This window comes from Eubalaena glacialis, chromosome 3 (genome assembly GCF_028564815.1).
Source record: "Eubalaena glacialis isolate mEubGla1 chromosome 3, mEubGla1.1.hap2.+ XY, whole genome shotgun sequence".
NCBI classification, from domain to species: domain Eukaryota; kingdom Metazoa; phylum Chordata; class Mammalia; order Artiodactyla; family Balaenidae; genus Eubalaena; species Eubalaena glacialis.
Genome location: NC_083718.1, coordinates 28,999,422 through 29,023,455, shown reverse-complemented (window position 1 = coordinate 29,023,455; position 24,034 = coordinate 28,999,422). Strand labels below are relative to the sequence as shown.

The window sequence follows — 24,034 nt, the reverse complement described above, 5'->3', positions numbered from 1 at the left end:
GGGGTGTTAAAATGTTCTAAAATTGATCAAGGTGATGGTTGCACAACTCTGAATATACTAAAACACATTCAATTATATACTTTAATGGGAGAGTTGTATGTGAATTATGTCAATAAAGCTGTTATTTAAAAAAAAGATTCTACCATAAAATTCATATTTCAACCTAGTCTGGAGGGGAACAGAGAGAGTGGGAAGGGAAGGCCATTCAGGCAAAAGGGACAGAATATGCAAAGACACTGTTCCATATACACCTGGAGGGCAAAAGGAGGCATAAGAGATGAGGATAGAAACACTGAGCCCCAGAAAACTATTATTTGCCAGAAGTGTCTGTAAACTACCATGAAGTCAGAGTCCATATATTATTCATCATTGTATCCCTGGTGTCCAGCTCAGAGAAGGCCTACCATAAGTTTTATCTGTTAGTTCAATGAATGAGTAAATGAATGCCTAAGTGAACTAAAGAATGATCTTTAAATAATTAGTAATAGTACCTAGATGACAGATCCTCTAACTCCTAGTTTACCTTTGTTGTGCTATATCAGGCAGAAAGTTTTTAAAAATTTTTTACTTTTATACAATTCAAAAGGTTACTTTCCATTTACAGTTATTACGAAATATTGGCTTTATTCCCCATGTTGTACAATACGTCCTTGAGCCTATCTTACATTCAGTAGTGTGTACCTCCCACCCCCCCACCCCTACATTGCCCCCGCACTGGTAACCACTAGTTTATTCTCTATATCTGTGAGTCTGCTTCTTTTATGTTATATTCACTAGTTTGTTGTATTTTTCAGATTCCACATATAAGTAATATCATACAGTATTTGTCTTTCTCTGTCTGACTTATTTTACTTGGCATAACGCCCTCCATGTCCATCAAATTTCATTCTTTTTCATTCTTTTTTATTCCATTGTGTGAATATGTATATATATACACATATACACACAATGTATATGTGTGTATATATATATGTGTGTATATATATATATATATACACACACACACATACATATATATATACCACATCTTCTTTATCCATTCATCTGTTAATGGACACTTAGGTTGTTTCCGTGTCTTAGCAATTTTAAATAATGCTGCTATGAACATTGGGGTGCATGTATCTTTTCAAATTGGTGTTTTTGTTTCTTTCAGATATATACCCAGGAGTGGAATTGTTGGGTCATATGGTAGTTTTAGTTTTAGCTTTTTGAGAAACTTCCATATTGTTTTCCACACTGGCTGCACCAATTTATATGCCCATCAACAGTGTACAAAGGTTCCCTTTCCTCCACATCCTTGCCAATATTTCTTATTTGTAGACTTTTCGTTTATAGCCATTCTTACTGGTATGAGGTGTTATCTCATTGTAGTTTTGATTTGCATTTCCCTGATAATTAGTGATGTTGAGCATCTTTTCATGTGCCTCTTGGCCATCTGCATTTCCTCTTTGGAAAAATGTCTATTCAGTTTTTCTGCCCATTTTTTAATTAGGCTGTTTTTTTTTTTTTGATATTGAGTTGTATGAGCTGTTTATATGTATTGGATATTAATCCTATATTGGTCATATCATTTGCAAATATGTTCTCCCATTCAGTAGCTTGTCTTTTCATTTTGTCAGTGGTTTCTTTTGCTGTGCAAAAGCTTTTAAGTTTAATTAGGTCCCATTTGTTTATTTTTGCTTTTATTTCCTTTACTTTAGGAAAAGGAAAAAAATCCAAAAAAATATTGCTGCGATATATGTCAAAGAGTGTTCTGCCTAGAAAGTTTTAAAATCAGGATGAAAATAACTTCTTTTATAATGATATTTATATTTCAGCAATTATGTTTGTTTAGAGTGTTTGATCAGTCTATTTATATGCTGCCATTCTGGTAAGTGTATAATGATATCTCATTGTGGCTTTAATTTGCATTTCCCTAATGATTAATGATATTAAACATCTTTTCCTATGCTTGCTTGCCATCCCTATATCTTCTTCCGCTATATACACTGCTATACTCTAGCTCAAGGTACTATCATTTTCACCAGTGTTATCGTAGTAATGTCCTAATTGGCTTCCTTTTTTCTGTGCTTCAACCCATTTTAGTCCCTTCACAGACAGCAGGGACAAATCTTGTCCCTCTTCTGATTGCAACTATCAGTGGTTCCCTACCTTAGTCGTGGTAAAAGCCAAAGTCCCCACAATTGATGTACAAGATACTGCACAGTCTGGCCCTCCTGTTACCTCTCTGCCCCTCATCTCCTACTTTTCTCCTCCATCACTCTGCTCTAGCCACTTTGGCTTCCTTGCTGTTCCTCAAACACATCAGATACAATCCCACTTCAGGGCCTTTGTCCTTGCTACTCCTTTTGCCCGGAACACTGTTCCCCATGATAGCCTTATGGATCACTAGCTTAATGCCTTCAAGTAATTGCTTTAATATTTCCTCTGTGAGCCCATCCCTGACCACCTTATTTTAAATTGTACACCACTCCCCCAGTACTCTCTTTCCCCTTTCTGCTTTATTTTACTCCATATCTTACTCATTTATTGTGTTTGTTATCTGTTTTTTCCTTGCCACAATATTAGCTTCATGAAGTCATGTCCCCCCCTCAGTCCATACACATATTAGCAAAGGCAAATGTGAATTGAATCACGTTGTTCTTCCATTTAACAACTTGGAGTGTCTTCCCATTAGCATTTAGAAATATAAATCCAAACTCTTTTCCATAGCTTACCAGGCCCTGCATAATCTGATCACCAATTGTCTTAACATCTACTCTTCCTATCTACTTTTCCTTTCTGCATTCACTTGAGCCTCATGGTTTTCCTTTAGCTTCTCAAAGATGCCAAGGCCTTTGGACAAACATCTGCCTTATGTGTTCTTCTTCACTCTTCCTGTGCTTAACCACCTCTTTCTCTTTCTTTGGTTTCTGTTTAAATGTCTTCACTTCTCTAACTATTAACGTATATCCCCTTGCACCGCTCCATTATTCTCTCATAGTACCTTGTTTCCTTCATGGAACTTAATATAATTTTTTATTATTTTTTTTACTTAAAAAAATCTGTCTTTTCCATTGGAATGTAAGTTTGAGGTCAGAGACTCTTACTTGTCACATCCACTTTTGTATTCCAGTGCTTCAGTGCCTAGCATACAGTTAGGGTCACAGGAACGGGATGGGTGGGTGGTTAGGTAGCCGGAAGTTCAGACCCTGAAAGTGATTGCCTAAAGTCAGATTCTCACTTTAATATCTACTACCTGGTGAACTTGGTCAAATTACTTAATATATCCAAGCCTCAGTTTTCTTATCTGTAAAATGAGGATAGATAAAATTACCACTTTATAGTGTTTTGCAAAAACCTTGAGGTAATCTCTTAGCCCAGTGCATGACATTAATAAGTGATCTATAAATATTAATAATTATTATTTTTACTAATGCTGTTATGATTATTATTCACATTCTCTAGCCTCATTTCTCTCTCCTGTGTTCTATTTTATCTAGTTGCTTTAAAGAGTCATGATGATAACTAAATATGATATTTTTGGTATGACCTCAGCAGTACATAGAAGTGGAGCTGTCATCTAAGCTTGTATTAATGTAGCTTCAGAACCAGTTATCATTTGGGTTATGTGTTTATCAAACATGTCTCATTGTGAACTCTTAGTGAGCTTAAATTCAGTTAAAACCTCTAATGGCATAAGTCTACTGCCCTACAATTGGGCAGTAAATACAGATATTTGCATTTGTCTCTCTGAAACTTGATCGTTTTAGTTTGGACCTATGTGTCAGCTTGTCTGAACCGTTTTGGACTCTGTTTTTAACATTTCACCATAATAAATTAGTCCTCTCAGGTTTTTGTCACAGGCAAATTTGATCATCGTATCATTGGCGTCCTCATTAAAGTCAGTGGATTAAACAGTATAACATGAAAGGCAGGGCAGAGCCCTGCAACCTGTAGCTGAAGACTTCCTTATAGCTTGGTATTTTCCATTCTGCCTTCCGTATGATTTTTTTTAACTGATGTGTTTGTTTTCCTGTTTAAGATTCAGACCATTTACCTTCTTCAAAATAATTCTAGTCAAATCAAAAAATATTTACTTTTGTACCTACTATGTACAGTTAGTGTGCTTAGGTACCACTGAGCCATGTGACAGAAGATTATAGTGGTGGCAAATTATGAAAAATTAGGCATGGGTGGCTAAGAAATCAAAGTGCCTTTGTAAATATGGAGCAGATTAATAGTTCGCAGGATTTAAACCTGTGCTGGGAAACTCCCAAAGCAAGGGGAATGGGCCTGCCTGGAATTCTAATTTCTTCATCTAAATAATCTGGATAAATGGACTAAATTGGAAATTTAAGGAATTAGAGTCTACAAAATCATTTTTTTGAGATTTCTTCCATTGATTCTGTTGACCTACTCTCATTTTAAAAGTGTTATGCCCATATACATATATCAAATCATTATGTTGTACACCTGAAAGTAATACAATGTTATGTGTCAATTATATCTCAATACAAAAGTGTTCTGTCCTAATCATTACCCTATATTTATCTGTTTTATACCTATTTCATTTTCCTCTATGAAAATGAGTGAAAACAAGAATTATGTGTTTTGTAATTGTCACAGCATATAAATTCAGTACTGCATATGAAAGTGTTTTCTAAGCTATGAAAAGCTGTATACATACGTAGAGCTTTTATGATTGAATAGATGGTCAATAAATTGAATAGATGGATTTACTCCTTTGTATGTGGATGCTATTAATTTGAAAGAATCATGCTCCAAATATTTATTAACTAAAGCATCTACTTTACATTGAAGCCTTCTTGCCAAATTAGTTAGAAGATATAGGTGATTTTAGAGTTAAAGCTTAGTACAATGAATTCTTAAGTTCCCCAAATAGTATTTTACAGAAATATTTACATAATCCACAGCTAAAGTGAATTTTCTAAAAACTCCCCATAAGGTGAGATTACGTATGCCCTGTCTCAGTACAGAAGGATTTTTTTTTCAATCAGTTGTGTCTCTAAAAATAAACCTAGTTTTGTTGTTATTTTAACAACAAAATTTTTTGCTGTTTCCTCTTCACATAAGAACATCTCATTAATTTTGGTGAAAATCCTCCAACAAGATAAGATTAAATTGTCCAGTTTTCCAGTGGAAGAGGATCCATTTTGTGTCACGAGCAGAGTAGCAGCAAAGAGGTGAGTTGAAGACAGACATGCTGTTTCAGTGGTCAGAATATTTTGAATCCAAGTATAAACGTTCAGGGAAGAGCCTGTAGGTCTGAATGCTCTAGGAATGCTTTCAGTAATGTTCCACTTCTCTTACTCTTTAGAGTTTTAGAGCCAGAGCATTGATATGATGTTCTCTGTAATCAGGTACACCAAGGAGTAATAGAAACTGGGTAGGTAGAAAGAGAGGTGACCTCACAGAGGTCCAGTGTATTTGTATGGGGAAGAACAGGAGCTGTATTCCATCATCTGTACTGTTAAGCGTCCAGACTCCTTGGATAGGGGTTTCCTTTTCTCAGTCATATGGAACTGCTTTAGTAAAAAATTAAAATATGATTTCCTATAAAATAAAATCATTCCATTTGAAGTAGGGAGATCTTGAATAGGTTTGAGCTTTTCTTGGTTTGAGAGAACAGAAATATTTTGTACTAAACAGTAATGTTGATAAAAATAAAATCCAATAAAATATATTTTTCCCTAAATTAAGAAATGATGTATATTGTCTTATGAAACTAGTTTTTTAAAAAGGGGGTCTGAGTCTTAAACTTGTTCTGATTCTTAGAGATTGACAGAATTTAACTAATAAGAGAATACATAGAGCAAAAAGAAAAACTTCTTGTTGAATAACAGTTGGCAGAGAAGAAACAGATAATATGTTTTCTTTATTGCATTTAAAAAATTAATTATTGCCAATAGAAGCTTGTTTGTGCTCATAACTGAGTTAGCTTTGTGGTTTGGCATTATTCCATGTTTGAAGGGAACTAGGTATGGGCGAAGAGCGTGAAGCCTGGGTTCGAGTCCAGTTTAGTGGGCCTCAGTGGGTCAACCTCACTGGACCCCAGTGCTCTCATCTGTAAAAGGAGGGGATAGATAAAGATGATAACTGAGGTGTCTTCTATCTTTAACTGTGTTCTTTTTTAAAGGCCTGTGTTTTTATTAAACAAAATCTTGATGTAAACAGGGGAGTTAAACTCCCAAATGTTTTAGGGTCCTTTTGGTTGGAACACATTTTTGTAGAAGAAATATAGCCAGCACAACATTTAAGGAAGAGAAATTTTATTTGATAAATTTAAAATGTACACTGAAGTCTTGAAAGTTAGGTGCAAAATTGCCCAAAACCTATCTTGTATTTTCCCTTTAGGAATCAGAATATTTAACCAATATTTTTCTGACAACTCCTATAAAAGTAACATTGAGTATAAGAGTTTTAATTTGTTCTAGTTGCAAAATAATAAAAATGTGTACAGCATCTGAGACAAAATAGTTATGCCAGCATTCCCTGTTTTTCTAGGTAAGAATAAATGGGCTAATTTATTTTTACAAAATTTTTAATGGCTGATAAAATAACTGAAAAATCATGCTTACTATTGGACTAGGAACAGCTTTATTTAAAAGTTTTTTTTGGAAATTGTGATTTTGTAGTTGTCAGTACTTTTATATCTACTCTAAAAACTTTTTGGCTTTGAAAAGTATACTTGAATATTATATTGGTATTCCTGTAACTATAGTATCTGAAAAAATACTACGTTTAAAGCATTAATGGAAAATATAGGAAATTATCGAAATTCCACATTGCACTGAACTTTATGCTGCAATTCATGTAAAGTAATAGTCTCAATTTTGAAAAAAACTATTTAATTTGGGGTTATAAATGATATCCTTTATGTCTTTTAAATATTTTTAATCTCATAATGAGAACCTGACATCACTGTAAATATATTTAGTAATAAAAAGATATTTTATAAACCATAAATACATAACAAACTTCACATATTTAAATTTACTTATAATGTTTCTGGTGGCAAAATCAGATATAAGTTTAGAATTAGCAGTATTTTCAGTTCACTTAAATTTATTTATCTTTATAGATAGATAAATATAATAAATAAATATAAAGATGCAGGATATCTTACTTGAAAATGCCTTTCATTATCTTCTTTATTAAAATTGTTTTAGTGTGGTTTTATATTTACTCTTATTTTATATTTGTGTTTAGTCACATTTCTACACATAAAGAATGCTGCAATATCAAGAACACCGTAATTAGTAGTGGGCAATATGACCAGTTATTGTAATCATATATTCTAATGTATTTTATTTTATTTTTTTAACATCTTTATTGGAGTATAATTGCTTTACAATGGTGTGTTAGTTTCAGTTTCTGCTTTATAACAAAGTGAATCAGCTATACATATACATATATCCACATATCGCCTCCCTCTTGTGTCTCCCTCCCATCCTCCCTATCCCACCCCTCCAGGTGTTCAGAAAGCACCGAGCTGATCTCCCTGTGCTATGCAGCTGCTTCCCACTAACTATCTATTTTACATTTGGTAGTGTATATATGTCCATGCCACTCTCTCACTTCGTCACAGCTTACCCTTCGCCCTCCCCGTGTCCTCACGTCCATTCTCTACGTCTGCGTCTTTATACCTGTTCTGCCCCTAGGTTCTTCAGAACCTTTTTTTTTTTTTTTTTTTAGATTCCATATGTATGTGTTAGCATACGGTATTTGTTTTTCTCTTTCTGGCTTACTTCACTCTGTATGACAGACTCTAGGTCCATCCACCTCACTACAAATAACTCAATTTCATTTCTTTTTATGGCTGAGTAATATTCCATTGTATATATTTGCCACACCTTCTTTATCTATTCATCTGTTGTTGGACCCTTAGGTTGCTTCCATGTCCTGGCTATTGTAAATAGAGCTGCTTCTAATGTATTCTAATGTATTTTAAATTGAATTATTCTAGGAAAATATTCACAGCTTTAATATACAGAGCTATAAGGAACAAAATTATATCCAAAATGTAGTAATATAATCTGAAAATTATGGGTAGACTTCATTTAACATGAATCCTGGAGCCTTAATATTAATGCTTGTAAGACATTTTCTGCTATAAATTTTTATAAGAACTAAACAAGAGTATGACAGTAATTTCTGTTATTTACCATAGCCCAGATGATTATAAATTTGAGGAGGAAATGATATAACTGTTTAGATGTATCACTGGGTTTGCTTTTTAATCAAACTGATAGGAAATTAGTTTATATTTTAATAGTTATAAAGGACAAGAAAGGCAGAGTGAGATGAAGAGTAGACAGATTGGATATATATTTGTAATTGGCCACCTGGATTACATATATAATCGGGTTATATATATAATATATAATATACATACTATACAATGTCTGGCACATAGTAGGTACATAGGTACTCAAAAATATTTATTCTATCTAACTGAGGGGTTGGGAAGGAATTGTTTAAGGGAGAATAAAGTAACAGTTTGTTTTCCTAAATTGGAATTATTTTATTTTATTTTTACTTTGGGTGGTTTTCTCAATTGGTAATAAAACTGTTTATCAAATGGTGATAAAAGTCAACTAACTGTATTGAACATTTGAGCTTGCAGTAACTATTTGTAGATTTTTTTCTTTAGTAATTTTTTTTTTTATCTTCCAGCTTTTGTACTTATTAGATTGTTCCTCTTTCATCAGAGAGAAAAGCATATCAAATAAATGTTTTGGTCTTTGAAAACACCAATCTTTCTATATAAAGATGCCCCATCAGAAAAGAGAACTTCCTGTTTTTAATACAGTTCATTTTGAGAGGAACAACTCCAGGTTTATTTTTCTTTTGAATGTACTTATTGTAGCTAGCAAAATACTTTTTAAGTGTCTTCAAAAGGATTGGGTTAGAGTTAGGTCTAACATTTTTTTAACATTAATTACTACTATTAAAAAAAATTGTGTTAATTTGTTAGGAAATGCAAGTCAAAGACTCCTTTGCATTGGTGACTCTTATCTCAGAAACAGTGGGGTTATCTTCCCTGACCACCCTCTCCTGCCCCTCAGCCAAAGGACCATGGCCCCAATTCTCAGGAAAGAGTGGAAGGAGTCATAGTTTATTCTTGGCTTTTTTTTTTTTTTTTAACTAATGTCTTATTTATCTTATAACTGGAAGTTTTTACATTTTGACCACCCTCACCCATTTTGCCCACCCCCGCATTCCCCACCTCTGGCAACAACCAGTCTTTTCTCTGTGTCTATGAGTTTGTTTTTTTTCAGATTCCACATATAAGTGAGATCATACAGTATTTGTCTCTCTCTGCCTTACTTATTTTACTTAGGATAATGCCCTCAGGTCCATCCATATTGTCAAAAATGGCAGGATTTCCTTATTTATGGCTACATAATGTTCCAGTGTGTGTGTGTGTGTGTGTGTGTGTGTGTGTATACCACTTTTTCTTTATCCATTTATCTGTCAATGGATTCTTAGGTTGTTTCTGTGTCTTGGCTGTTGTAAATAATGCTGCAATGAACATGAGGATGCAGATATCTTTTCAAGATAGTAATTTCATTACCTTTAGATAAATATCCAGATGAGAAATTGCTCAGTTGTGTGGTAGTTCTATTTTTAATATTTTGAGGACTCTCCATACCGTTTTCCATAGTGGTTGCACCAATTTACATTCCCATAAAGTCAGTTTTATATTTTAACATTTTAAATGTAAAATGGTTTCTCCTTTTATTAAATTGGAATGTTACGTACATTGGTGACATAAATTTCCTTCTAGAAAATAAGCAGCCAAACAGTTATTTTTTGAGCCTTTCTTTGTTTTAAAAGTTATAACATGGGTGGTTACAGCATATTAACGGATTTCCTTCATAAGTACACAGGAATTTAGACCTACATTAGTCTTTTTAGTTATATTCTCTCCACAAAAAACATTACAAGACTGTTTAAATGTCCCCATGCAACATTTTAAGATACGTGCAGTAGAATAGATGCCATAGGATTACCAGCTTTGTAAAACAAGAAACTGCCAAAGATCTAACATGTTTTGAGTTTATTAACTCCACTAACACAGCTCTCATGGTACTGCTGTGAAAAAAACATAGAAATATTCTCTTGGATGATAATTCAGTTAGGTGGGTTTGTAAGCAATCAAGCAACCATTCCTAGGAAGTTTTTACTTACAGATGCATCAAACTTTGTAGTTGTCCAGTAGTCAGGTATTACTGATTCAGTCAACTTGCAACTGGGAGTGGGAGGAGGGTAGGAGACAGTGTTCAGAAGCTGTTTTCAAGTCTTGAAGTTACAGCAGACCGTTGATGTTTGTAGGGACAAATCCCAAGGTCTTCACTAGTGATAGCAAAAGCAATGAATTCCTCTTATTAAATATAGTAAAGTACAACTGACCCATTCAACCTCTAGAATGTTTATAAATAAAGAACTAAAATTATCTGTGAGCCCATTGAAATAAATTCTACTACTAAAATGAACTCAGCATATTTCACTATAGTGTCATGACATTTCAGGAGGGGGTTATGCTCTAAATTTAATTTGAAAAGTAAAGGTCAAAATTACTTTCAAAAATCTTTTAAATCACTCATAATTTACATAGTCTACATGGATTTGTATGTATTGATTTTATATGTGTTGAGCCATATATTCCTACTACATTGGAGACATTCATACTGTTTCTCAAAAACTTTTTTTTTTTGGCTGCACCAGTAGGTCTTGCGAGATCTTAGTTCCCTGACCAGGGATTGAACCTGGGCCCTCAGCAGTGAGAGTGCGGCGTCCTAACCACTGGACCACCAGGGAATTCCCTCAAAAACTTTAATTCATATCATTTTACTTTTATGGTTGGGACAGATTACTGTTTATTCAGACAGGGACCAGATATAAACAAGTTAGCTTGTGTTTGAGAGCTCATGTGTATGAAATATATATTTGTTATATGAAATTATACTTAGTGTGGTGGGATGCTCATACTGTGAGAGGTACACATGCACTTTGACTGATGAAGGGCTCAATAGATTCATGTCTCACTCTTCATATTCATTCCAAGATGTCCACTTACTGAGTTGAATGGTATTCAGAGTCACTTACACTTCTTCCATTTCTTTCTTGCTGTTAGACATTGCAACTCCATCATATATTCCTGTTGCAGTAATGTTAACTCTCAGCCATCTGATTCTGTGATCATAATGAATGAAGACAAGGATGAAATGTACCACACAGCAGGGCAATGTGAGATTGCATCCACTGAGGGCCCTTGACATCAAACTACAGAGCAGAAACAGGGGAGCTTCCAGGTAGAAGATGAAGAATTTAACCTGGGTAGGTGGCAGGTATACCTCTGAAGTGGTGGATTCTTTCTTATCATCATGATAGATGGCTATCATTTTTAGTGCAGCTCTTGATACATTTTCTGGTATTGAACCAATACAGAATTTATTCTCAGACCATTTTAACTCCACATCATTGATAGATACTGACCATGTGGTATGGTCAGCAATTAGCAGATTTATATAAAGAATCTTCCGTCTTCCTTTATAAATTTAAGAATCTTCCATTTACTTCAACTTTGGGTTCTTTAACTTCACTTCTTTTTACCCACAGTGTGGGGTCTTTTTTATCCGTTTTGATCTGTGACCTGCAACTAGCTCTTAGTCATGTTCATAGCAACCTAACAACTTTTTTGCAATGCATCATTTCAAAAATTGATCACCTCTTTTTTATGGCTTTCCAACAGTTACGTCTTATTTCAGATTTTACGTCATCCAGAATCATCTTAATTCCCCTTTGTATTTCCAACAATACCTAAACTCTTAACATTAGCAGACATAAAAGGCCAAGATCTCTCTCTCCATGGTGTTTACAGTGTGAATGCGTAAGCATATGATGATTTGAATGTTGTTAATATTGCACCATTTTAGAACACTGAAAGAACATAGTAGAATTGGGGACAAAAAAAACCCTCAGTGTTTTTTTAAATAAATTTATTTATTTTATTCATTTATTTTTGGCTGCATTGGGTCTTTGTTGCTGCACGTGGGCTTTCTCTAGTTACGGCAAGCAGGGGCTACTCTTCATTGTGGTGTGTGGGCTTCTCATTGTGGTGGCTTCTCTTGTTGCAGAGCACGGGTTCTAGGTGCATGGGCTTCGGTAGTTGTGGTGCGCAGGCTCAGTAGTTGCGGCTCGCGGGCTCTAGAGTGCAGGCTCAGTAGTTGTGGTGCACAGGCTTAGTTGCTACGTGGCATGTGGGATCTTCCTGGACCAGGGCTCGAACCCGTGTCCCCTGCATTGGCAGGCGGATTCTTAACCACTGCACCACCAGGGAAGTCCAACACCTCAGTATTTTAAAGAAAAAAAATTATAGACTTTATGGGTGGCCTGATATTTTGTCTGTGATGAGAGTACAAAGCAAGCCCTTTCTCTACTCCTAGCAAGCATAAAGCATTTATTAAACCAGCCCAAAAAAGTAGTGCTATCACCTCAACTCTTTTTTGTATACTGACGACAGAGCTGCAATGATTCTTATTTTTGCCCATGAATTTTCTGGCATCACAGAACAGCAATGTAAGCTTGGTTTAACCAAAAAGGCTGCTGTATGGTCACAATGTAACAGAATCAGCTTTGTATCAGGTGTCTTAAATTCTTCTCTTCTTTAGACACATACTTTTAGAAAGGCACTTCTTTTTCTGCCATAGACCCATGTCATCTGTTTTGAAAACTTGTTTTGAGAGCTACTTTAGCTCTAAGGAAGTGCTTCTGAGTATGTGATCAGTTGATGCCACTTCTCTTATCATTGTGGAAGGAGAAAAAACCTTTTATTAAAATTATTTAAAGAATATTTGCTTAGAGTAAGAATTGATTTAGTAACCAAAAAGTGAAAAGTTTCACCAAAATGTTACATACTGTATGGGGGAGGCTAGAAGGTCAAGTGCCACGTTGACTTTCATGCTGTGTGGAATCTTTGTGATGTAAACTTTGGGACCTGAGGCTAAGCGCATCCAAACTCCACTTCCTCAAGGTTACCCCTAAAGTCTCATGGGGAAATGCTTCTTCAAAGTGAATCTTGGCCAGCACTTTGCAAATTGAGAGCCTTGTGTTTGCTAGTGTGATGTTTGATCCCAGCCATCTGAGTTAATCTTCTCCCAGTGTCTGTCTGTGTCTTCTACCCATGCCAAATTGCAGGCCAAGAGGTTTTAGAAAGCACATTGTGTCATTTTTTTCTTCATCTTCTGTTACATCCAGAAGGTTTGTGTAGGGAGATAATATACTGTATAGTGAAAAGATTATAGGACTTGAAATCAGACTAATCCCATTTTGAATCTCATCTCTGCCACCGTATAATTTTGTATAAGTCACTAAATGTCTGTGTCTGTTTTCTCATCTGTAAAACAAGGATAGGATATTTACTTTTACAAGATTGTCATGAACACAAAATGAGATTAAAAATACAAAATTTAAAAGTACAGAATGCTAATACAGCACCTGACACATGGTAAGCACTCAAAAATGATAGTTGTTATCAGTGTTACTGTTAGGCCTGAAGTAAAAACATATTAAATCAATGTTGTGTGCCCTCAACAATGATAACCATGATAACAGCAACCTTCTGTTACCCAATTCAAGTTTGGCTGCTTGCCACTCAAAAGCCAATAATCGAGGGGCAAGTGTCAATAGAAAGGAAAGGTGCTTCATTCAGAAAAGGTAACGATCTGGGGAGAAGGTGGACTTGTGTCTAGAGACCAACTCTGAAGATTCTGCTCAGCCATGACAATATTTAAAGGGAAAAAGGGGAAACAATCGTAGTTAATCGTTAAGGCAGGAGGTCAGATTCTTCCTCATCTTTCCATTGCATGCAGACCTGCTGACTTCTCCTGATCTTCCTTGGGATGCTGTCTTGCTCACGTGGTCCACCTGCAGTTGGAGGCTGTCTTGCCCACATGGTCCAACTGCACCTGTGGGGTCCACCTGCAAATTTACTAAAGGGAAGCTAGGGATAGAGAGTCAATCATTCTTTAACTACTTAATTCTTCATTCTTACTCCTTCTAATCCAGGAAAGGAATCAATAGATTAGGCAAGGCATTGTGTACATTCAGTAAAGCAGAAATCAGGAACTAGATTAAATGTTGCCTGGTAATCTCGTCTTTATGATCAAGACTGGAGGAAAACAGGAATGAACAAACAGAAAAGGGGCAAAGGAGCTGCTTACACTTCTACATCTACTACAGTAAAGAGGACGGCCATTTTGTCCATTTCTAAAATGACTTTCTTACTACTAATAATATCTTTTTATTTACCTAGGCTGGTTTTCCAAGAGTCTAGTTTGGAGAGTGAGTCTTAGAAATAAATTTGGCTATATTCTAGGCCAGTGTTATCAAGTAGAATTTTCTGTGATGATGAGATATTTTACACCTGCACTGTCTGATATGGCAGCCATGATCCATATGTGGCTGTTTAGCACTTTTGTGATTAATGCAACTGAGCAACTACATTCTCTATTTTAATTAAATTAAATTTAAGTAGCCACAGGTAGCTAGTGTAGCTCCAGACAAAACCTTATTAATGATTTGATAAAATCATTCTTAACATCTAGGAGTTAATAAAAGTGTCAGGGGGTGAATACTCAATTTCTAATGAGTACATATTTTTTACCCACACAGAACTTGATAGAAACTATTGTTTATCTCCCAAGTGATAGATTGTTATGTTTTATTTTTCAATATCATATGCCACTTTACTTTTCTAAATGTATTCTATGAATTCATCCATTGGGTTCTGAGTGATAAATTCATATTGTCAAATTTTCTCAGCTTCAAAACCACAGGTTCTTCTTTCTCACTGTGCAAGGAAGGGTTCCAGTCTTCCTACCGTTCTGTAGTATTTTTTTCTTTTCTCCTCATTTTCTTCTTATGTATACAAATAAATTACCCTGTATTAATGATTATTAAATGATTTTTAAGTCACATAACGTTTAGTAGCAGGGATAAATCACTACCATTGGATTAAAATAGCTCCTATATGCTACCTTTTCTTTCCAAGTAAGGTTATCCTTCAGGATTAAGATGACATAAAATTTTTTAAATGGGTTTTGCATTCATTTCTTAAGATATTTTTCCTCAGGAAATCAGGAGAAGTATATAATAGAACTTCTCTTAATGAAATTCTTTATTTCATTCTATTTAATTTATATAAAATATATAGTTTTTCTTTTACTCTGCAAATGACACTATGAAGAGAATGAAAGACAAATCGCAGACTGGAGAAAAAAATTGCAAAATACATTTCTGATAAAATCCAAAGCAGTAAGAACATCAAATGCTAGCCAGATTGTAGAGCAATAGGAACTCTCACCCACTAGTGGTGGGAATGCAAAACGGTACAACCACTTTAGAAAACAGTTTGGCAATTTCTTATAGAGCTAAACATAGTCTTACCATACAAACTGGGAACTGTAGTCCTAGGTATTCATCCAAATAAGTTGTAAACTTATGTCCACACACACATCTATATACAGATCGTTTACAGCAGATTTATTTATTATTGCCTTAAAATTGGAAGCTACCAAGATGTAGGTAAATGGTTAAACAAACTGTATTACATCCATACGATAAAATATTATTCAGAGATAAAAAGAAATGAGCTATCAAGATACAAAAAGACACAGAGAAAACTTAAATGTGTATTGCCAAATGAAAGAAGGCAGTCTGAAAAGACTATGTTACAGTATGATTCCAACTATATGACATTCTGGAAAAAGGCAAAACTATAGAGACAGTAAAAGACCAGTGGTTGCCAGGGGGTTAAGGGAAAGGAAGAAGGGTTGAAGCACAGATGATTTGTAGGGCACTGAAACTATTCTATATAATACTGTAATGATGGATACATGGCAGTATGCATTTGTCAAAAGTCAAAGAAATACAAAAAGTGAAACTTCATGGAAACTATGGGCTTTAATTAATAATAATGTATCAATATTGCTTCATCAATTGTGATAAATGTATCACACTAAAGCAAAATGTTAATAACAGGAAACTTTATGTGGGAGGGAGAGATGGATTTATGGGAAATTTCTGAACTTTCTGCTCAATTGTTTTGTAAACCTGAAACTTCTCAAAAAAATAAATCCTATTTAAAAAGATGGAAAAAAAAGTATATATATATATAGTTTATAATCAGAAATATACCCTTTTATTTTTTATATTTTTAAATTAATTTTTATTGGGGTATAGTTGATTTACAATGTTGTGTTAGTTTCTGCTGTACAGCAAAGTGAATCAGTTATACCTATACATATATCCAGTAAGATTCTTTTCCCATATAGGACATTACAGTGTACTGAGTAGAGTTCTCTGTGCTATACAGTAGGTTCTTATTAGTTACCTATTTTATATATAGTAGTGTATATATGTCAATCCCAATCTCCCAATTTATCCCTCCTCCCTTCCACCTTGGTAACCATTAGTCTGTTTTCTACATCTGTGACCCTCTTTTTTTTTTTAATTTTTATTAGAGTATAGTTGATTTACAATGTTGTGTTAGTTTCAGGTGTACAGCAAAGTGAATCAGTTATATGTATGCATATATCCACTCTTTTTTAGATTCTTTTCCCGTATAGGACATTACAGAGTGTTGAGTAGAGTTTCCTGGGCTCTACAGTAGGTCCTTATTAGTTATCTATTTTATATATAGTAGTGTGTAGATGTCAATCCCAATCTCTCAGTTTGTCCCTCCCCTGCTTAACCCCTGGTAAGCATAAGTTTGTTTTCTACATCTGTAACTCTATTTTTGTTTTGTAGATAAGTTCATTTGTACTCTTTTTTTAGATTCCACATATAAGCAATATCATATGATATTTGTCTGTCTGACTTACTTCATTCAGTATGACAGTCTCTAGGTCCATCCATTTCACTACAGATGGCGTTATTTCATTCTTTTTTATGGCTGAGTAATATTCCATTGTATATATATACTGCATCTTCTTTATCCATTCCTCTGTCAATGGACATTTAGGTTGCTTCCATGTCCTGGCTATTGTAAATAGTGCTGCAATGAACACTAGGGTGCATGTATTCCTCTTCCTCTCCTCTTCTTTTGTCCTACCCAGTTACACAGGGGTCTTTCTTGTCCTTTTAGGTGTCTGAGGTCCTCTGCTAGTGTTCAGCCAGTGCTGTGTGAGAATTGTCCATTTCTTGATGCATCTGTGGGGAGAGGTGAACTCCTCCGCCTCCTACTCCTCCACCATCTTGACTCCTTCCCTACTTTTTAAATTGTAGGATCATGAAATTGATCTTATGGGGTGAAACCAAAAGTTTTTTTTTTTGTTGTTAAACGTGGAATAAAATAAGAAGGAATAGGAAATGTCTGAGTGCTTCACATATAATGAGGATTAATATTGTTTTATGAAATGATAGTTACATTTATACATATATGTGGGAGAGTGTGCATGTTTCTAAATTGTGATGTAAAATGGATTTGTTACTATGGATCTTGGTTAAAAAGAGAAGAAAAGAAAAAGATTAAAAGCTATTGTCTAATTTATGGTATGGTATGGAGGAGCAATGTCAGTACATCTGGTTCAAGACTTAGATTTACTTCTTTGGACAATCATTCAATGTTTTTGACCCTCAGTTTCTTATTTGTATAAACAAGGATACCTGCCCTATATGCTTCATGCAGTTGTTTCAAAAATGAAATAAATTCTAAGATGATATACAGTTGTAGCACTCCTTAAGAGTGCTTTGTCAATTATTTTATATTGAAGAAACTCATGGCTTACAATAGCAATCATTTATGCTCATGTTCATCAATCTTCAGGTCAGCTAGAATATGATTGATCTGTTGTGCTGCATTTGACTGGGTGGCTCTGCTTCAGGTTGTGGGTTGTGGGTTGTCTTAGCTATGGTTTGGGTTTGGTTCTGATCCACATGTATTTATTGTGTGGTCCAGGCAAAAAGGGCAGCAGCTATCCAGGGCATGCTTTTCTCATGGAGAATCACCAGAATATAAAAAAAAGTCAAACCACATAAATATATTTATGACTTCTGCTTTCATTATAGACATGAAAATTCCATTGGCCAAGTGAAATCAGATGGCTAAGCCCAAAGTCACTGGGGAGAGATAGCATATTCCAATCCCAGTGGAAGGGTGATAGAAGTGAATATTTGCTGAAGAATAATCTAAACTATTACATTACCCAAAAATCATTTCATCCAAACTTTTCTTAAGTACTTCATTCTCAAATATGAAAAGACTGCCAAGTATCACTATGTATTTGAAGAAAGCCTCTTATATAATAGAGTGTCTAAAACACGTAAATAGCAAAAAAGGAAACTGAGGCACTATTAGCAGAGGAGAACATTTAAAATACTTTAATATTTTAATGGAGACATACAATATTATATTAATAAGATAAAAATAGCATGCTATGTAAAAACAATGAAAAAAAGAAATAGCTCATGGAAATGAAAACTGTGCTAACATTTTTTTTCTTAAATTCAATAGAATTTTTGGAACATGAAGTCAAGGGACTATCTCAGAAGTTAGAATCAGAAAACAAATAGAGAGAATATATAAGAAAATTAGATGATCAATTCAACAGAGCCAAAAACCAATGTCCAGGAGTTCCAAGAAGAGGAATTATTAAAATATATAGCATCAAAATATTTTAAAATAATAGTACAAGAAAATTTCTTCAAACTAAAGAAAACAAACCTCCAGATTGAAAAGAGCCTACTGAAAACCCAGCACAATGCATGAAAAAAGGCCCATCCCAAAGTCTAACATTGTAAAATTTCAAAATTCCAGGGAAAAAAATTATTATAGGGCTTCCCTGGTGGCGCGGTGGTTGAGAATCTGCCTGCCAATGCAGGGGACACGGGTTCAAGCCCTGGTCTGGGAAGATCCCACATGCCACGGAGGAGCTGGGCCCGTGAGCCACAATTACTGAGCCTGCGCGTCTGGAGCCTGTGCTCCGCAACAAGAGAGGCCGCGATAGTGAGAGGCCCGCGCACCGTGATGAAGAGTGGCCCCCGCTTGCCACAACTAGAGAAAGCCCTCGCACAGAAACGAAGACCCAACACAGCCATAAATAAATAAATAAGTAAAAGCATGACACAAATTAAGCAATGTGAATACCATCAAGCTTTAAAAAAAAAAAAAATATTATAAAAGCTTTCAGAAACAAAAAAGCAAATCATAGACCAAATATTAGGAATCAGAATGGCATAGGGCTTTTAAATTATAATATTACAATCTTGAAGACAGTGGAGTAATCCCTTAAAAATCCTGAATGACAATTGGTGTCAGCATAGATATTCATACCTAGCCAAATTATCAAGTATATGCATAGAATAACAGCACTTTCAGGCATACAGATACTTTTTGAAAATGTATTATTCATGTAACCTTTCTTGTGAAAGTTACCTGGAGAATGTACTTCAACCAAAAAAGGGAGTAAACTGTAAAACAGGATGACTTAAAACCCAGAAAATAGGAAACTCTAATAGGAGCATGGGTAAGGCTTAACCCAAGACAGAGATCAACCAGGCCAGACATAAGTCACCAAGAAGGGTATATCTAGGAAAATAATTTAACGGAACTGATGATTTATCTGATATGTTTCATTATTTGAAAAAATTTTATTGATGGGTATTTGAGTGACCTGTTTGAACATTTGGGGAAAAATGTTACTTACCTAGAAAAATAACTATTAAAAAGCAAGCAATTAATTCTACATAAATAATAAAATGTTTTACAAGAAAATTAATTTAAGCAGAATAATGCTTGTCTCAGTAGTGAATAATATTTCTAAAATCATTATAATGTAAATGAACTACTGACTAATGATTTAACCAAAATTGTTATATGGGAGGGTGACGTACGTATATTGGGTGGTATAAGAGAGCTAAATCACTACCTTTTTTAATATAGGAAGTCAGTAGATGATGTCTAATGTAGCAAAGTCAAGGGATAGCATTATAAGTCTGTTATTTAAAAGTATGAAGATAAATGTCAGGGGTGGATACTGTGTGCCATTGAGGATTAGGCTTGGAGATGGGTGTACTATTTGACTTAAATTAGGCACATTACTTTGATAAGAAAATCTAATAAATAATTATAATAAAGTTTACCATGATTAATAAGAAAATTTGGTACATTACAGATTATAAATGAACAGTAATGAGTCTCCCTTTCTCCACATCCCATCCTTGGTACTATTCTCCTGAGGTAGCCACTTTTAACAGTTTCTACTTTCAGTTATTCCTGTGGTTACATTCATGACTTGAAGTGTATCTTTTGGTACAGCGTAAAGCTATCTGAACTCGTCTTTGCCTGGTTAGCCAAAAGATGGCCATATCAAACTGCATTGTACATTGCAGGTTAATAGTGTACTTTGAGAGTAGTGTACAATTGGCCTACGACTGTTGTTGGTCTTTAATCCCTGAGCCACTACATACAGCCAAGGAAGCAGCCTTGACCTAGTTGGGTGAGACAGAGGGTTACCCTGCCAGTGGGAGTATGGCATTTCTGGCAAGAGATTCCTCTTCTAACTGTTGGAGTTGGTGCCATGGCAGATTTTCCTGACTCAGGGAGTAAGTGTTGAGCCCTGGTCCAGCTGGTTAGATTATTTGTTGATTTTGATTATCTGCACCAATAAGCTGTTTCTCTGGCACAGATAATCAGAAGCAGGCAGTAATTTTCCATCTTCCTAGCAAAAATGCTTTTTGCGTTTTGAAATTATAATAAAGTTTTATTCAGTTTTCTCCAAAATAGGAGTTTATCTGGAAATTTCATTGAACTAAATCAAGAACTCTTTAGTCCACAGTGATAACTATATATCCTTAGGCAGGTCTTTTTCTTCTACTTACATTTTTGCTCTTCTTGAAAGACAGAGAAAAATCAGTAGTAATGATACTAGCTGTCTTTTTTTCTGCTCTTACTATATGCTAGGCACTCTGCTAAGTACTCATCATCTCATTTTATCTTCACAGTAGTTTTAGGAGCTTGCTAGAGTTATCACTCTCATTTTAGACTGAAGAAACTGGTAAGAGTTGTGTCACTTGTCCAAGGTCACAGAGCTGGAAAGTGCCAGAGCTGTGTCTGAAACCCTGATTTGTGTTGACTTTTGGGCCCATGTTATTTATCTCTATGTTTGACTGACTTTCAGTGTGGCCGCTGACTTTTTATTGCATGAGATTAAGAAAGCAGATGCTTTATACTTAAAACCTAATTACCAATGTAAGGTTACATATGTTGTTGTTGGAAAGTACTTATAAAAATTGTTGCACATTTTCTTTTTTATTTTAATTAATAAAATTTATTTTATTTTTGGCTGCATTGGATCTTCGTTGCTGTGCGCGGGCTTTCTCTAATTGCAGAGAGCGGGGGCTACTCTTTGTTGCAGTGCGCGGGCTTCTCATTGCGGTAGCTTCTCTTGTTGCGGAGCACGGGCTCTAGACGCTCTGGCTTCAGTAGTTGTGGCACGTGGGCTCAGTAGTTGTGGCTTGTGGGCTCTAGAGCGCAGGCTCAGGAGTTGTGGCACACGGGCTTAGTTGCTCCGCAGCATGTGGGATCCCCCCGGACCAGGGCTCGAACCTGTGTCCCCTACATTCGCAGGCGGACTCCTAACCACTGCACCACCAGGGAAGTCCTTGCACCTTTTCTTTTGAAGAAAGTTTGGAATTTTATACACTTTCTATTTCTGTCATTTTTTTGTATCCTCTCAATTCAAAATTCTTTGTTGTCTCCTGATAGCTCTCCTTTTATTGATATTTACATATACTCATCATGTTCTCTTTATACTTCTAAGTGTCTCTACTTCTCATGTTTGGAGTATTGCACCTGTCTTTTTGTGGTCTCCCTACTGCCAGTCTCTACTATCTTTAATGATCATACACATTGATCCAGTTTTTTGAAGCTCTGTTCTCATATTGCATACCTGTTTAAACCATTTTTTCCTCATTCTCTGTAAGAAAAATACAGCTTTATAAATCTAGAATTCAAGATGTTTCATAATTGGTCTAATCTATCATTCCATGAGTTTATGTGGCCTTACCTTCTTTCCCACTTTTCTAGCCCATGCTAGTGTATCCCTAATCTGGCCTACTGAAGCACAGATTTTCTCTAAGTCTCATTTGTTGTTTTTTATATGCTTTGTATTTTGATAGTCTTTTTGTGTGTTTATGTCTCATTTACTCAACTGAATTGTTAAGTTCTGAGTGTAGAGATGGAAACTCTCTGAGTCCACCGTAATATTTAGTATAGATTCTTGCATATAGCACTGTGTAAAAAAATTAATGAATGAATTTTTGAAATTTTAAAATTAGTGTATAATTCCAATTCTATATTTCTTTGCTTTTTTGTTAATTTCATAAATGTTAGACAAAACTTAGGAGACTTTTCTATTATATTTTTCCATCTCTTTAATTATGTTTAGTTATGAATGGAAATATATTGATATAACTTTAACGGTTAAAAATATTTTAAACAAACCAGTTTCACTTAGTATCCTAATCTGAAAGATATAGAAAATCTACTCTGAATGAAAGCAATATACTCATTATTACTTAGGTTTTTTTAAAATAAATAACTTATAGTAAGTTGTTTTATTATATTGTTGGTAATGCACAGTTTTGATGGGGATAAACTGAATATTTGTAGTGCAATAAATGTAGAAAAATAAATTATTTAGTTTATCCTGCCTGATATATTAAATATAGTTGTAGATTGTTCAGAATATTGAGTAATGACATGAGGACATTAGAATGTACTTAAATACCAAGTTTAAAACTCTACTTAGACATGGTTTTGTTTTCCAAGAGTGGATTGCATTTTTGTGTATTAAAATTGCTTCTTGCTTTCTGCTGAACTTGAAAACGTTTCAACCCTTTACTTTCCCCTTTTTTGTTTTTCTTGTTTTAGTAGTCTGAATATTTATCTCTTCTATTTTCTTTTTTTTAAATTATGGATGTTCCATAATAAATAAATATTTGTACTTTAATGTATAAATTATTTAAACTATGTTCTATGTAACATATTTTTGCTTTGAAATATTTGAGTTTCAGTAAAAAAAGGATAATTTCATACTGAGACCAAAGAATAAACTATCATAAATTTTCATATATTTTAGATGTTTATTATCTTAGAGTGCTTTTGTTGCCTTTTTAAAATGCAATTATAATGCAATATTATTTTAGCTCAGAAATGTCATACATTCAGAACGCTTGAAGGTTCTCATGCTTTATTTTTTTCCTAAATTATTTTTTTCCAAATAATATTGTGCATCATAATGATGCCTTCTTTTACACCTCACATTTTTCTAAAAGATATCTTCAATTATTTTACGATCTAATTTGGTTTTCAAAACATCCAAATGAAACCATAAATGTATCTTTTAAAAAAAAGAGTCTCATATTTGATGTAAATCACTGCACATGTCTGATCTAATCTCACAAACAGAAATGTTGTATTTTAAAAATAGTGACTTTTTAAGTTCGTATTATTTTTTAAAGGGACTGAGCCTTAGATTCAAAGTGCAGATTATCCATTTTGACTATTCTCATTTAATCATTTCATTTTTAAAATTAGACTGAATCTTACGATCTGAAAAATCCTCACTAATGTGCAGTTTTGGCTGTGTTAATTCCCTTTGTCATAAAATGGAAGCTAGCCTAAATTTTCTAATAATTTTTCATCACATTAAAATTCATGGCAAAAATAAAAATGAGATAATTTGGAATTCAAGTGCATATATTTTATAGGATGCTTTTTCCCTCTTCTCTCTACCTAAGGAAATAGAGAAATTGAGTTTAGAACTGAGTGAAAGCAAGCAGCACTTGGAACAGGAGCAGCAGAAGGCAACCCGGGCCGGAGAGGAGTGCCTGAAACTGACAGAACTGCTGGGCAAATCTGAGCACCAACTGCACCTCACCAGGTACCGCCTAATCCCATTATGCACCATAGCACCAATTTCATTCCACTGATTTTTGCCACAGGCTTCCAAACATTTGTTAG

At 34.6% G+C, this 24,034-nt stretch overlaps 1 protein-coding gene and 1 non-coding gene across 10 annotated transcripts in view; one reads left to right on the top strand and one right to left on the bottom strand.

The window, feature by feature from the left end:
- Positions 1-24,034, top strand: part of SDCCAG8 (SHH signaling and ciliogenesis regulator SDCCAG8) — a 273,722-nt gene that overhangs the window by 125,507 nt on the left and 124,181 nt on the right. For all 9 annotated transcript variants that reach the window (XM_061187382.1, XM_061187380.1, XM_061187385.1 and 6 more), the window contains one exon: positions 23,812-23,954. In XM_061187382.1, the coding sequence (XP_061043365.1) occupies positions 23,812-23,954 (143 nt within the window). The remainder of the gene's footprint in view (positions 1-23,811; positions 23,955-24,034) is intronic.
- Positions 10,755-10,827, bottom strand: TRNAE-CUC (transfer RNA glutamic acid (anticodon CUC)). The gene has a single exon. It is a non-coding gene; the product is annotated as a tRNA-Glu (tRNA).